Source organism: Tachypleus tridentatus, chromosome 10, assembly GCF_004210375.1.
Source record: "Tachypleus tridentatus isolate NWPU-2018 chromosome 10, ASM421037v1, whole genome shotgun sequence".
Taxonomy (NCBI): Eukaryota; Metazoa; Arthropoda; class Merostomata; order Xiphosura; family Limulidae; genus Tachypleus; species Tachypleus tridentatus.
In genome coordinates this window covers 164,905,721-164,921,657 of record NC_134834.1, presented here as the reverse complement: position 1 = coordinate 164,921,657, position 15,937 = coordinate 164,905,721, and the positions used below count along the sequence as shown (strand labels likewise).

The following is a 15,937-nucleotide window of genomic DNA, read 5'->3' as shown; positions in this document are numbered from 1 at the left end:
AACCTCAGAAAGGGTTAATAGTTGGTGCTGGGCAGAATATACAAAAACTCACAAAAGACACATTCCATCAAGCTTGAAGAATAACCACACATAACAGAATGAATCTTGAAACTGAAGATGATGTGATGAAGGTAAAACAGCACAAAAGTATTCACACCTATAAGATTTTTACTGAAAGATATAAAAGGCAAGAAAGCAAAGACATAACCAGAAATTTCTATTTAAGATGGGCAAAATCATATGGATAAACATGATCAGCTGCACAAACCAATTCATTAATTTGGATGAAGTTCCAATGAATGATAACTGTCATAAGGTATCAAATATTCCATTCTTGCAAGACAGAAAAACAAACCTGACCAGATACAGAAAATGTTCATCAAAAGAAAGATTTCAAGGTCAGTCAGAGAATGAAACATAATTAGAAAAATAAATAAGGTAACCATCCCTCACAATAAAGATCTATTACAAAATAAATACACAGCTATCCTGAAACAAAAAATAAATAAATAAAAAACAATAAGAGAAAAATCAATGGAAAAATATCTGAATACCTCCTCTCTGAAGTCAGTAACAAAACATCTCTTCAAGGCAAGATGGTGGAGGATCCAAAATAAGAAATCAGGTAACTTTAAAACAGACACAAGCTCCACTGAGGAAAATGTCTAGGTATTTGTGAAAAACATAATGAAATAATGGGTTATTTGTCATTATTCGGTTTAGTAATTGAAATAACAATTAATGCCACCAAAATAACTAATCAAAATTAGTTTTTCTAATCAATTCACTTGTATCATTACTTAGAAGAATCATCAACTAATCAAAATAAAGGTTTCCATATATAAATGTTCTCAATTATTCCAACTATCCACATAATTGAAACATTTCTATATATTTGTTTTCAAGTACAAGACTACACAAGAGGCTGTCTGTACCCTGTCCACAGCAAGTATTGATGTCTGAGTTTTAGCATAAGAAGTTTGTCCTTTATTTCTTTAAGTCATGCAATGAACAACCTGTGTGTGGATAAGCATACTTTGATGTAATGAATCAGTTTGAAAGTTTTAAAACCAACAAATACCATCGTATTCATTGCAATATTGATAAGATATTAAAAGAAAATTTTCTGCAGCCTTAAAATCATGCAAGGTGTGGGTAGTATTTAAGTAAGGACCTGTTTAAACACATTGAGTCCTGGACTTGCCCAACATAAGCAAATGCTTATTCAAAGCGCTGTTTCTTCTGAATGATAGTCATTAAAAAAGATGTCATTTTACCAACATTTTAATGTTACCAAACATACAATACAATTAAACAGTATATCAAAGAAGGTGAAAATTTTACATGGATAATAAGATCACCACAAAGCTCAGATCTCAATATTGATGTGTGTGTGTGTGTGGATGGATATTGACTGGGAAAAACTGAAAAAAACAACAACAAACCAGAATCAAAGCAGGAACTCTGAACTGTATTTCAAGACTAATGGAATCTAGTTTCCACCATGTATCACCAAAACTCTGACCAAGCATTCCTCATAAGATTCAGGCAGTGATGTTATCTAAAGGTAGTCATATAAAGAGTGGCATATCCTGGCTGGTGGCTTTGGTTGATCTCATTTATATATTTTAGTGAAAATAATTACATTTGAATGAAATTAAACAGTAAAATCACAAGGAAGGACTGCATTAAAAACAGCAAATCCTAACCTCTGACTAATTATATAATTTGTTATTTTAACTCAAAAACAAGCTGAAACAAAAACAAATCAAACAAAAAATGCTGCATAAACTGATGAGATCCCAGGGTACAATCACAATGTGAGATTATAAAATGTACCCGAGGTTTTGGAGGTGACAGATGAAATAGAACCCACATAGTGATGGGGATACACTATCTATCAGTCTTAACATCCATTCACCAGTCTCACATAAAAAATAAACAGCAGCAATAGGTATAGAAATAGAAATTAAGAGTGAAAGGTGTGGGTGCTCAAGCCCACAATGTCCCACATCTATATAATCCTTCATTGTCTGCAGACAGTTGTGGGAAGGTGACTGCTCTCCAAAGTAAAAATTAATTGAAAAAAAAAAAGGTACAACCATTTGGGGGTAAGCAAGATAAAAATGTACCTCTTGATGTTAGCATTCAAGCCCCCAGTATGGTAGAAGGCACTAATTAACAACACAGTAAATGAACTACACCAGCTGTCCAAATTAGTATAGCTCCCAACTACCACCCATTCATCAAGTCTACTGTGACTATCATGTTCTAAACATGTCTTTATATGTGGTAATGTATGGAATAAAGGTAAGCTTACGATCAAAGATAAGCCCCAAGAACTTTGCCTCAGGGACCACAAGAAACACAACTACTCTGAGACAGAGCTCAGAATTGGGATGAATACCCCATTGATTTTACCTTTTCTTGTTCTAAAACCATATGATTGAGGGCAGTCTGCAGCTGCTGCTCAGTAAACCTCATGTTCGACAACTGACATGAGATGTGGAAATCGTCTACGTAGAGATGGTTTGCAACTGTGCGGGAGAGTTGTCAACTGATGGCATTAATCTTCATAATGAAAAGTGTGACACTCCCTAAGACACAGCCCTAAGGGACCTGAAATTCCTGTGGGAAAGAACAGGGATGTGTCGAACCAACACAGACTTAAATTCGCTTGTCCATTAAAAGTGTTTAATAATGATGGTCTAATGGCCATACAAACCCAGATGAGTGGAGGTCTTGCAGGATGCCATACTTCCAAGTAGTATCATAAGCTTTCTCAAGGTTACAAAATACAGAAACAAGATGTTGTCTCTTTAGAAAGGCTTCCTTCATTGACATTTCATGTCAAATCAGTTGGTCCATGGTGGAGTGTTGTTGTCGGAACACACAATGGGTGGGCAAGAGGAGGTTGTTTGATTTGAGGAACCAAACAAAATGAACATTAACCATCCTCTCTAATATCTTAGAGAGACATCTTGTCAAAACAACTGAACAATAGTTTGAAGGAGTCTTGGGATCCTTCCTGGACTTGAAAATGAAGATAGCATGACACCAAGCATCAAGAAAAAAATTCTCCTGCCAGATCTGGTTAAAAAACAACCAGAAGAATAGTAAGAGAGGCAAAAGAGAGATAGTGCAGCATCTTGTAGTGAATATCATCAGGTCTGACTGATGTACTGCAATACCAATGAAGAGCAACCTTGAGTTCCACCAGCATAAACTAGCAATTATAGTCATAGAGGTGATCAGACCAAAAGGAAGGAGGCTATTTCTCTTTCTGTGTCTTGATGGCTAAGAAGGTGGGGGATGAAGCAAAAATTCTAGATGCATGAGAAAAGCTTTTGCCAAGAGTACTGGCAATGCTTTGGACATCAGCAACTTCCTAGCCATCAGAGAGCAAGATTAAAAGGGAGGCAGAAGTATACTGTCCACTGACCTTTCAAATCTTGCCCCATATGACTTTGGTACAGGTGGTAGAAGAGATGCTAGAGGTGTATTTGATCCAAGATTCTTTCCAACTTTGACTTCTTTCCTGCCAAGTATGTGCATGAGCCCTCTGAAAATGAATGAAGGTTTAAAAGTGTGAGATACCTATGAAAGGTATCCCAACCCCATTTTTGAGCATCCCACATCATGTGGCAGACAGGATTCCACCAAGGACGAGGATACTGTAGAAAACATGTTGAGGTTTGAGGAACAGATTAAGCAGCTGCTTGGACAATACAGTCAGTTACTGCTGCCAATGGCTCACAGACGACAGCAGGATTAAGTCACAAGAGAGCAGTGAAAAAGGGCCAGCTGCCCTGGTCCAGTTTCCACCAAGGGAGGCAGGTCAGGTGACATCAACTACATCCAGTCTCTCTCAAAATGATAAAAAATGGTCACTGCCCCATGGGTCACCATCAACCCTCCAGAAAAGTGAAGAGGAGCAGACAGAGAGATCAACAGCAGTAAAAAATTGACTAGCTGTATGAAAATAAGTATAAACATCAGCACTGAAGAAAGAAAAGTTGTAATCTGAGAGTGTACGCTCTACAGAGCGACCCTTTCCATCAATATTAGCACCTCCTCAGAGGGGATTATGTCCATTAAAGTCCCCCAGATTAAAAATGGAGACAGCAACTGTTCAATAAGAGCATGAAGGTCTGACTGATCATAGGTCTCTCCAAAAGACAGGTATAGAGAACAGAAAGTGATGGTATAACCCATGCAGACATGGATGGCAACAGCCTCCAAGGTTGTATAGAGCAGATACTTACTGGTCAACCAGCAATGTCACACCTCCATGTACTTATTCATCACACAACCTGTCTTTGCAATATGAAGAAAACTTGTGAAAGGTGACTATATCAGTAGGTTTCAAAAATGTTTCCTGTAAGGAAAGACACACAGGATGTTAAGACTTAATCAGTGTTGTAATGCCATCTAAATTAGAACGGAAACCTTGACAGTTCTACTGTATCAATGTGGCCATTTTTTATTTATGTGGAGGAAAACTGGACTGAAAGCCCTTCTGTTTTTGATTACATCTTTTCTCTTTATTCCCTCAGTAGAAAGAGGTCTATTGACCTCTATGAATATTGCTCTGGGTCAAATGGACAGGTCTCTGTTGGTATGTGAAGATTACAGTGACTGAGGATGTGAAAGAATAATTGTTCTGCATCTCAAGGCCAAAGAATATGGACCCAAGGAAATGCCAGAAGCTGGAGCCAAAGGAAATGTCTCTGGGAAGCCACTGGAAGGAATGATGGGAATATTGATAGATGTTAATGTTGACTTGTCAACTCTCTTAATCCCAGAGAGCAAAAGATTCTTCACATGGTTTGAAAATGACTCTGTCAGAGATATAGAGAGATCAGTCTGTACTCCCAATGTAGCAGTGAAACAGAGTGCAGCATCATACATCCAAGATGGAATGCTGGGCAGTAACTTTTTCTCCACCCACCCAGAGCAAGAATGAAAGTACAAGGGGTGAGAGCTACTAAAATTAATGCAATGAGGGTCCATTTCATTCTTGTAGGCATTATGTTCCTTGCCCCTGCAACAAGCACATATCAAGGAACCAAAACATGATGTTTTTGAGTGACCGAACCACAGACATTGGAAACATCAGAGAGGGTTCAGAATATATGGCTATACTTTGCAATTTAGATAACTTGCCTTGATTGTGACAGGTGGATGTGGTGATGTAAATGTCAAAAATAGGACAATGGTTGGCATCATAATTTCATATTTGCATGTAGAGATATGCCTCACTGCAGAAACTCCTTGGGTGGAGAAACCAGCAAGGATCTCTGACTCAAGTATGTTCTTCAAATCTCTCTCAACAATAACTTTTTGTGATGAATTTAAAGTAGCATGGGAAGCATCATCAATAGATATATCTCCAATGGCCTTTAAATGCAAGAGGAGTTTGCTGTGTTTTAGTGTAGATGTTTCCACATTTACCCTAAAGATTTGTCTGATACAGAATGTAATATCAGAAAATGAGGTACAGGTGTTTAAGAAGTTGAAGATTGCTGTTCAGAATGTTCAAGACATGGTTATTTACCTATGGTCTGTTTTTTATTATCTTATTTTGAGTTAGGGATCCATAACAAGAAACAATATTTCAGTGCCCATTGGACCTACCCACCATGGAGCCTAACAAGGGGATTCACTACAATGTCATAAAGGACACTGCAGCAATACCTGGGCTTCAATGAGCACAATACCCAAACAATGATCAGACACATCAGACACAATGTCCATGATACCCATTGAGAATGTCCAACACTGATACTTGGTTGACCCTAAGCCCAAGTGGACAAGCCAAATGACCCTGGTGGGGTCACCCCAAGACCATCGGTCTATGGAAATTTAAGGCCACAGTGGTGTGTTTGAGTTGGACCACTCAACTATCAGGATCCTCTCCTCCCCTTCATGGGTCACCATGAACAGCAAAGATGTGGTCGGATGTTTAGATCCCAGATAAACTGAAAGAACAGAAATTTCTTTGGGAGGTCCCTTCACCATGTACAGGAATCCATAGCAAGGGGTGTGAAGATGAACTGCAACAGAGTACAGACATGTATTGACAGTTTACTTTATAATTTGTTTTCATATGAATATTTGAAAATGAAAGTCATCAGAAACAATAATTTTGATTAGTAGATTATTTTCATGATATTAATCAATAACTTTACATAACAATAAAACACTTGCATAGTTAGTTAATGAACTGCCAAACTCTACAACAATGGTCATGCCACAAAAATTTCAAAATATCTAGTGCAGTGGCCAAATAAGTGTCTGAGATGATTAAACACAAGTAAATGTACAAAAAGGTTCACTGCAAATAAAAAATTAAAGTTTCTATAGGGAAAAAATGCTGCAGTCAGTGTATATTGATTACCTTACTAATGGAGAAGAAAGGTTTTTGCTCATTATGTTAAACCAAGAACGGTGTAGTGTTTATATTGCAAGCCCTTAGCCGCACTGCAATTTGCCTTGATTGTTAATATTATGGATGAGTAAGAGGATATAAAAATATATCTTTTACAATGAATTTCTTGACAGAGAGATATCAAATATCATTCAACACTGAAAACAAAAGTGACTGATCCTTGTTCTTAGTCTATTGTAGACTAATCATATATTATGTATTTATAGGGTTTAAATAATATTATTATGCATATGAATGTTTATCTGTGGTGAAAATAATCTCATTACCTTAAATGTCTAAAAATAAGATATAAGCCTGAGGATATCTTAGAAAGTGCAATCATACAGGCACTTCATGTTGAGCAAGAATACTGGCATTCAGGGAAAATAAGTTACAAGCATACTACTATACTTTGATCTATATACTATTTTTAGTCTATCTTACAACAGAACTGGAAGCATGCTATGAGGCACCAAGCTGTGAGTAGATTTTACATGTTCAAGGGCTTGTGCCTGCATTTTCAGATCATTTACTTTGTGAGATTTGTTTGTAACACTAATTATTTAAGACACTGGTGAAAAAGACTATTCTGATAACTGTAAATTAATAAAAACAAATGAGATTTTAATTGAATCAGTTGTAGTCTTTTACTTAAATATAAAAACTGTTTTGAAGGTTGCTGCTCTTATTGTAACAATAAGTTCAGTAAGATAATCATTTTCAATGTTAAGTAGAGAGAAATTTACCTAAAATTAATGTGACGTTCCAACAACTTCACTTTTTGTACTTTCATTGAAAAATCTTAATTTTACCTGAAGAAGTCATTGAAGAGTATACTAAAAAGCATTCACGCAATTTGCAATCTCTAATTCACATAGGAAAGCATGGTACAGAGATCATGTTATCGTTTGCCAAGATTTAAAATAAAAGATAGTGCTCTGTAAGTGAAAAAAGTCTGAAAAACTTTGCTTGAATTCATTGCTGACCTGTGTTAAAAAGATATAAATAACTTAAGACCCACTACTATGAAACAAGGGTCATACTGAAATGACGTTCGACATTCCAACATTTTCTCCTAAAAGAATTACACAAACAATTTATTTAAAAACAGAATTTCTCAATTGCTTTAAGGCATATGATATCAGGAAATTCACCTTCAGAGATGTTAAACTTTGACAATATTTAGATTAGCGATCTTCCTGCCATGATTCTTTTAAAGTTTTATGTATTGTTTTGACTGGTATCCAGTTCATTAGGTGATCAAAATTCCTCATGTATATAAAAATACATCATTTGCTTGACCAATTTTAACATCCTTTCTCTGTTCCACAATTATTGTACCTACATTCCAGAAATATAAACTTTTCAGCAAGATTAACACAGTACTATATAGTTACCTGCTCTTTAACTAGAATGGACTTGAGAGTAAAAAAATGTCGTTCTCAAGGCAGTCATATGATGACACAATACGATAAGCTGTAGTTGACACTAACAACATTTAATTTTACTTTCACATTCAGTTGTTGTTGATCATTATTCTGAAACTTTTGGAAAAATAAACATATCTTCAAGACTTTTTCGAGAAATTAACTCGCTTCACAGTACTATTTAGTTTAAATTCGAATGGAAAAGCCAATAACTTGTCTTTATTTTTGGACTTTCTCATGAATAGAGCAGAAACAGGGCATGTTCTTTCTGGCTTTATAAAAACCAACATATCCTTTAAGTACTGTTTACTTCTTTGTGCTATCACTTAAAGACCAAAGCATCATTTACAATGCCAATGTTTTTAGTTTACAGAATATGTCACCACGTGAAGAAATAAAAAATAATTATCCAATCTGTGAAATGGTTACAATATTCCATAGGTTTTACCATAATTTGCCCATTAAAAGTCAAGGGTGGCATTTTTTTTGTAAAAGTATACCAATATTTATGTGAAAATAAAATGCTTTGTATTGTGGATTTAGAAAGATATAAAAATTATAAAAAATTTCTTACACTTGAAGTCCACATTTCTAGATAAAAGAGCAAGGTGCTTACACAGTACCATACCAGACATCAGCAGACCTGAATATTAAACTGCTTTTCTACATGAATAATTTTTGATCATCAAATAAACACTTAAAGCGAGAATAAAAATTATTTTAAAAAATGAACTGTGGAAATCTTGTTAATCCAAAGATTGTAAACCTTTAACTTTTCTGAAGGTTTCTTTAATCTGAACTCTTTTCTGAAATGTTCTTTAGCAATTTGAAACTTCTGCTAGAAGACAAGTTGCATATGTAGTTCTTCAACAAGCAAAAACTGGACCAAAGAAGACATGTCTCAAAAGTTGTTCCCTTATAAACCTGTACTCCATAATAGTGGAACTTAACTTCATTTTAGATTATGCTACATGGCATTTTGTACATACCTACTATAAAAATGAGTATTTTGAATGTCTTAAAAGCCATCATATCTCACTCATTCCTTCTGTGATTGGATTGTTTAGTTTTTATAAGTTTCACATGATTCTACACAGAAAACACAGAGTACTTTTAATACTGCATTATCATGTTAACATATTACTTTTAATACTGCATTATCATGTTAACATATTACTTTTGCAAAACATTTGCTTATACACACCTTAACTTTGTTTAATTGTAGGCTTTATTACACAAGATTCATTTATGAACATTAGAATGTACAATTTTATAATATTATAAGCCTACATATAGAGGAAGAGTCATGAAGACATTACATACATAATGTAGTCTTTTGACACAAATAATCACATGATACATTTTGATTATATAAATGATTCGACTAAACTAGACATGGTCTTCTAGAATCACCCTAACCATCACCTACAGGTACTTGTTTTATTTTCATAAGTAAGAAATTTTATGATGTTCACAATAAGTAACATAAACATTAAACTACAATTAAATATAAATCTTTTCAAACTATCATTTTTATTTGATTGCTTTATGCTTTGTCTTTGTTTCTCTCATTAATTCACCAAATATAATTTTACAAAACTATATTAGATGTTAATCCATTTTTACTTTATTAAAATATGTAAAAATAATGAGTTAATATCATATTTAACTCACAGGTTTTATACTTCACAAGATATACTACATAAATTATACCAATGTTTCTATTACAACTTTAAGATAAATTATAATTCTCACTGATTTATTGAAAATTACAAAGACTCTTACAACCTAATTTACAATACAACACAATGGTCAAACCCTAATAAGTTGGTATATTCTACAACAAAGAAAAACAAAAAAGAGTATCACAAAAAACAATGCAAGTTAAAAATATAAACTATTTTAATGGTGAAACTTTTAGAATTAATTACATAAGGAAATTTTTATGGTGATTTTTAAAATCAAACAGTCTAAAGCAACTATTGTGATTCTTTTCCATAGTTATAAATTAGAACACCAAGTATATACGCATTTATTAACAAAAAAACTAGCCCTGTTAACCAAATATATAAAAAGGTATTTTTCCCTTCAAATTCCAAATAATATGCAAAAAACAACCACATTCCCTGACCTAGCAGCCAAGCAGTTATGTACCTAAATCCACATTTTAATGAAAGAGTCAATTTTGGAATTACCAGTGGTATAAACGTCAAATACCACAAAAAGTACTGTGAGGTACAGACTTTATTAAATGAAACAAAAACTAAAGTCTGAGCAAACAGGCAAAATGGCAAGTCCTTGGGAGAATGAAAGGTGAATGCTAGTGTAAGTAATAAGATAACTTGTGGAATGAAAGTAACAAATGATAACAAATAGTGGTCATTTCCTTCATACAAGTATAGCAAGTAGAAAAAAGGAGAAAAGTTGTGTCGTGTGTCTTTTCTAGTTATGTGGTATAGAAAAGACTCTTGTATGTAATTCATACCATATAACTTGTAGCATATACACGTGGGCAGTACAAAACCAATGGCTGTTGCCAAAAGAAATATTAGTTTCTCTCTGTTTGGCACAATGAGCTTGTGAATATAGTGTACAATTCCTTGATTTAATGATACAATCCTGTTTGATAATGAAAAGTATAGAACTGGCGCAAATATAATTGGATAAGGTTTAAGATGAACTGAAAGACCATACGTTATTCCTGCCAACAACAATTGATTTTTATAAAAACAAAAGAGACTTAGTATAATGACAGCAGATAGCAATGACTCTGCATTTCCTCGGGTTGATACAGCTATGTTCAGAGGATTATAAAGCCAAACACAAACACTAAAAATCATTTTATTGTGTGAGATGTTATACTCTTTAAGTAATTTGTACATAATATAGCCAATCAAAATGTCCAACAAAGAAAACAAAAGCTTCCCCCATATAAAATTGACAAAAACATTAGGCAAAAGGAAGAAGGCTAATAATGGTGTGTAACGATAGGTGTGTCTAAGAAACGGGGATTTACCATCAGCAATGTAACGTGCAGCATCTGTAAACACATAATAATCAATATCTGTATATTTTACCAGAAAATTTCTATCTTGCCATTCACCATAACCAATCAGAATTACACGTAAAACAGTGGCTAGAGAAAGATGAAATACCAGTGATCTCATTATAATAGCTGTTCTACAAACAAGTACTGTACACAATTATCATACAAACACTTATTTGTCATCCTAAATACCAGTTTCAGTCTTAGTATCATAAAGTTTATGCTTTTTTAAGCTTCTCTTAGATTGTCAGAAAGGTTCTTTCTCTTGTGTATCAACTGTCTTGTTTCCATATGGACTTGAATCTCATGACTGAAATGAAACAAAAAAAAAAAACAATACATTTTGGATTAGGTTACAAAAAAAAAAAAAAAACAAACAAACTGTCTGCCTGATTAAGCAAATAAAGCTTAATAAACTATTCTGCATTCTCTGTCATAATCTACACATAAAGATACAGCTGTCTGAATAAACCATTTATTTGAAACACTAAAAAATGAGATAAACTAGACCTAATGAAATTAAAATAACTTGCAAGATTTGTTTAAGAAAACTAATATGAACATATTTTAAATTATATGCAACATTTGCCACTTAACTAATATCTACCAAATTAACTCCCACACATAACATTTTATTTATATCAGTTGACAGAAGCAGACTGGCATCTAACCATCCTGTGACTCTGAAGGTTTATAAGGCTGAAAGCTAGGTTTTGATGCCTGTGGTGGGCACAACACAGATAGCTCACTGTGTATCTTTGTGCTTAACAAACAAACAAAAAGATTGGCTCCATAAAGCTCAACTTAGGTAAACAGGTAGAATTTCCACTCACTAATGGAGAATATGAAAGGGTTGGCTGTGTTGGAAGAGGTTAACATATGTCATAGCAGGTTATATTTCAGCATTTAAAGTGAGATGATTTGTTTTCTCTGGGGAATTTCTGAATATATGTCTAGACATTCTTTAATGTCTTGCCTGATGTGGCACTTTAAATCTTTGGAAGGTATAAGGGAAACAAGCATTGTATATAAACAGAAGAGTGAGCAAGTTAGCCAGTTATTAAAAATTAATTCAATTAGCAATTCATTTGGTTGATTAGTTACTAAATCTATTATCATGCTATTCATAGATTACCATGTGTTTTAGTCAATCAGCTTTGAGTTGCATCTTAAATACATGATGAAATATGACAAAAAAGTGACTGTTTGGGATTTTTTGTGAGTTAAGCCTACTAATACATGCAACCTGTGGATCTTGTATACAGATTGAACTTTGCATCATTTATACTAAATAATTGAAATAATTTGCCTAATGTTATAAATCATCACAATATTATGTTGAAATTAAAAAGAATATGTTAAACAGTGATCTTATGGCAATTACGTTATAAATTAGCAACAACTACTGATACATCAAGAAATCTCTCAATGACTCAGTCCATTAAATATCAAGTCATTTTAAATTGTCAAAAATTTAAATGTTGCTAAAACTGGTTGCTTAATGGTGAATAAATCAATTCTAAAAGTGTGTTATTTCACTGTCATCAACATTCTAAGCAGACATATTCAATGTACCAAACATCAAAGATCATGGATTATGAGAGAGACAAAGAGTGGAAAAAAAAAAAATTATTATAAAACTTTTATTCGATAATTTGTTACTCCCTCAGAGGTGATAATGTTTGCTCTTCCCTATCATAGCTTTTTTAAAATTGAAAATTTAGAGAACTATTGATTATGAAACACTAAAGCTTCAGTGTGATATTCTAGGCCTGTATATAAAAACAATCTAACTAATACTTTATAACATGAATGCAAACAAAACTGGTTATTATTTTTCACTTTGTTGATAATAAAAACAACATACCCTTCAACTTCACGTACTTTACCATCAAAGCTTGTGTATAAGAGAAAGGTTATACCAGCAACCAAAATATTGTACCTGTTCTACAAAATATATTTTCACTATTGTAAAAGCTGCAACGTATCATAAAATTACTATTAGAATAATATCTAGTTTAAGATTTATTAACTGGAAAGAGAAAATTAAACATTTACACATTTCTCACCACGAGTATCATCAGTAAAAGAACTTTCTTCTATATCCTGCAAAGTAGTCAGCCCCAATACCTGTCATTTGAACCCCTGGGATTATCACCTAATATAGAATGGAACTGGATAAACAATTCTATGCATCAGTGTATTTCTTTAAAAAAAGCTGTTGATATAATATGCAGTAATACCTCATGACATTCTAATCTACACTTGGAAACTTATCGATGTACATCATCAGATTAGGTTTAACATTTTTCAAGAATTCTTAACATGTTGGCTCCCACATGACCCACCAGTGGATTGTGATAGTCTTTCAGTAAGACACACATGACCAAACAGTGAGTCGTGCTCTATTTTCTTTTTAAAGGGCCACTTACTGGCTGGGACACAACGGCTACATATACACTGTTCCTAAAAAAGTAATTGTAAAGTGACTAGTGGGACCCTGGGAAATATTGGCAATATAAGCTAAGGAGCCAGTGTGTTAATAAAAGTTTCATGTGTTGTATTTTCTATTAATAATTAGAGAAGTATATCATTCTTACCATCATCATCATTACAATCACTGTTTATTTCAGAGCCTCACAAACTGATTAACAATCTCATACCTCTCTCTATTTATCTAGAAATAGAAGGATCCTTAAATCTTATATGTCCTTTATACAATGGAAATTATGGACATTTCATATTCTGTTTTCTCACAGTTAGTGCTAAAGTATTCCAAAACTAGTTAACTTGAAAAACATTTGATCAGCACTCACTATAATGTGCAAATGGTAGAAACAATCTGTAGTATATTTCAACTTTTTCTATGGACTATTTTCAACTGCATATTTGTATTTTAAACACATTATTTTTTAATACATGATGTCTTACTGCAGATCATTTTATGATATATACCAGCTTAGTAACAAATGATCTAAGAAATGAAAAATATTCTAGTAAATACATTCATTTATGAACTCTAGAATGGAATTTTACAATCCAAAATATGTCTGTTAAATATTTATTCATTTGAACTTTCTTAACTCAATGAATTTTTATCTGTACACCTGGAAAACCTCCATTTTATACATATATATGTGTGTGTGTGTGTGTTTTTTTTTTCTAAAACTAGTATACCAAAATAGCTAATAAAAACATAAAATAAATAACATAGGACTAGGGAACACAAATATAACTTTTGGCAAGGTTGGAGTAATTTTCTGTTAATAGTTTTATTTTGCAAACAGGTAGTTTACCTATAAAATAGAAGTTGTGGGAGCTATAAATTTGAGAAAGGCTTGATAGTTATTAGAATGAAAAGGGCTAGCTTTAAGATTTTTATTTATTTCATAGTTTTAGTTTGGAGAATGGGACAACCAATAGGTCCCTTGTTGTCTCTTAATATTATGTTAGTTAAATTCACATCTACACATAAAATAAAAATAGCGTTAGACTCCTACAGAAATAGTGGGTGGCTTATATGTGGTTACTCAATGCACAGATAAAATAGCAAAACTTCTCAAACCTACTATTTAAGACAAGCAATAATTAAGATACGAGTATCAAACATGTTACCATTAAATAAGTGGTTAGTCTAATGCTGTATAGGCCTAAAATGATGACTAACGTGTATGAAAATTCGAAGGAAACAAATGTGGTAACTGCTTACTATGTTTCATATCACTATTTACACACAATAAACATTGTTTTACTGTTACGAATAATTTGTTGCGTAGTTCAGTTGTAAATTTTCGTCACATTACACGAACCTTCCAAAGCCTTGTATTAACTTCCTTTACTTAAAGAGTATAATAAAATCGAAAACTGTCGAAATTTTGATAACAAATCAAGGAATAAATGTTAACAGTTCAGTGAAAAACTTTTCCGTTTGTAACGCACACATCAAGTGCAACCTTCTCATACAATAAAAAAAATAACATTTTTAAAACGCTTCTGAAAAATCTCTAAGTACGGCTTTGGTATTCCAATTATTTGTTGTTTTAGAAAATTATGTGTAAAATCTCTGATTTTCTTTATTTCATAAAATAATCTAGATCGAAGCGTTAGAGCTATAATGAAAAATAGTACATTGCTTAAAAAAGCAAAATTCTCTTATCCGAAAAAGTAAAACAAAGATAAAAACTGACTACATTTGGAGAAAAGCAGTTTCTGGATTCGAGGATTTTGAAAAAAAATTCTTGTTTTTGAAGTCTTGTGTTAACTTTCTTTTCTTGAGTAGAGTAGTAAAATCGAAGACAGATAGAATTTTTACAACAAACCAAGGATTAAATTTTGAGAGTTTTGATGGAAAAAGTGTTTCATTTTGAAAAGCATGCATCAAGTGCACCTTTCTTATAAAAATTATAAGAATTTTCAAAAATATCTAAAAAATACTAAGAGTAGTTTGATAAATTCTGTTTCTGAAAAAAGGCCGAAAATTGCGCATTTTAAAGTAAATTCAGTGTGAAATCTCTGATTCTCTTTACTTTATAAAAGGATCAAGAATGAAACATTAGGCGTTAATGCAAAATATTATTAACTTTCTTCTCTTATGAAGTTTAGCAAAAACGACGATTTACGTATTATGATTTAAATAGCATAAAACTGTGTTAATTATAATTTACATTTAAAAGTTAAATAAATATCGATACTTTCCCAGTTTATGATATATGCCAACAAGATGGATACACACAGTTTTCTTTCTTAATACAAATATATTTTAACACATAAAATAATAATACAATTCATAATAACGGCTATTATAAATATTTAATACAAATAATGGTTTAAATATCAGGATTTTACAAACTTACAAAAAATATAAAGTCATCTTTCTGGTTTGGAACTTCCTTGATATCTTATCGGGGTTTCTCAATGAGTAAATTAATTTCGAGTTGATGTAGATACGATTCACTTACTAGAGAGTTAGGTAGCTTTGTATCATTATTCTTCGGTCTCACGCCGATTACAAGTCGATTTTTTTCGACGGTAAAG

General features: G+C 32.8%; 1 protein-coding gene across 20 annotated transcripts; it reads right to left on the bottom strand.

Annotated features, from left to right (window-relative positions):
• Positions 1-8,880: 8,880 nt before the first annotated feature.
• Positions 8,881-15,219, bottom strand: PIG-M (Phosphatidylinositol glycan anchor biosynthesis class M). Of its 20 annotated transcripts, none has more exons than XR_013016644.1 (4): positions 14,519-14,924; positions 12,973-13,061; positions 11,096-11,213; positions 8,881-8,905 (listed from the first exon to the last, which is right to left on the bottom strand). XR_013016644.1 is itself a non-coding variant. In XM_076465068.1 (3 exons), exon 3 carries the CDS (start codon positions 11,022-11,024, stop codon positions 9,837-9,839), a length of 1,188 nt encoding a protein of 395 aa, XP_076321183.1. In that variant the 5' UTR covers positions 11,025-11,213; positions 12,973-13,061; positions 15,091-15,219; the 3' UTR covers positions 9,068-9,836. The 20 variants fall into 20 exon arrangements, 18 of the variants coding, with proteins under 18 accessions (XP_076321183.1, XP_076321185.1, XP_076321175.1 ...); XR_013016643.1 differs by having other exon boundaries at positions 8,881-8,946; positions 14,519-14,922; XM_076465068.1 differs by lacking the exons at positions 8,881-8,905; positions 14,519-14,924 and adding an exon at positions 15,091-15,219 and having other exon boundaries at positions 9,068-11,213.
• Between the last annotated feature and the right edge of the window lie 718 nt (positions 15,220-15,937).

What these genes read in the sequence shown, in the direction of transcription:
- PIG-M (XM_076465068.1), bottom strand. Translation starts at nt 11,024, where the DNA reads ATGAGATCACTGGTATTTCATCTTTCTCTAGCCACTGTTTTACGTGTA.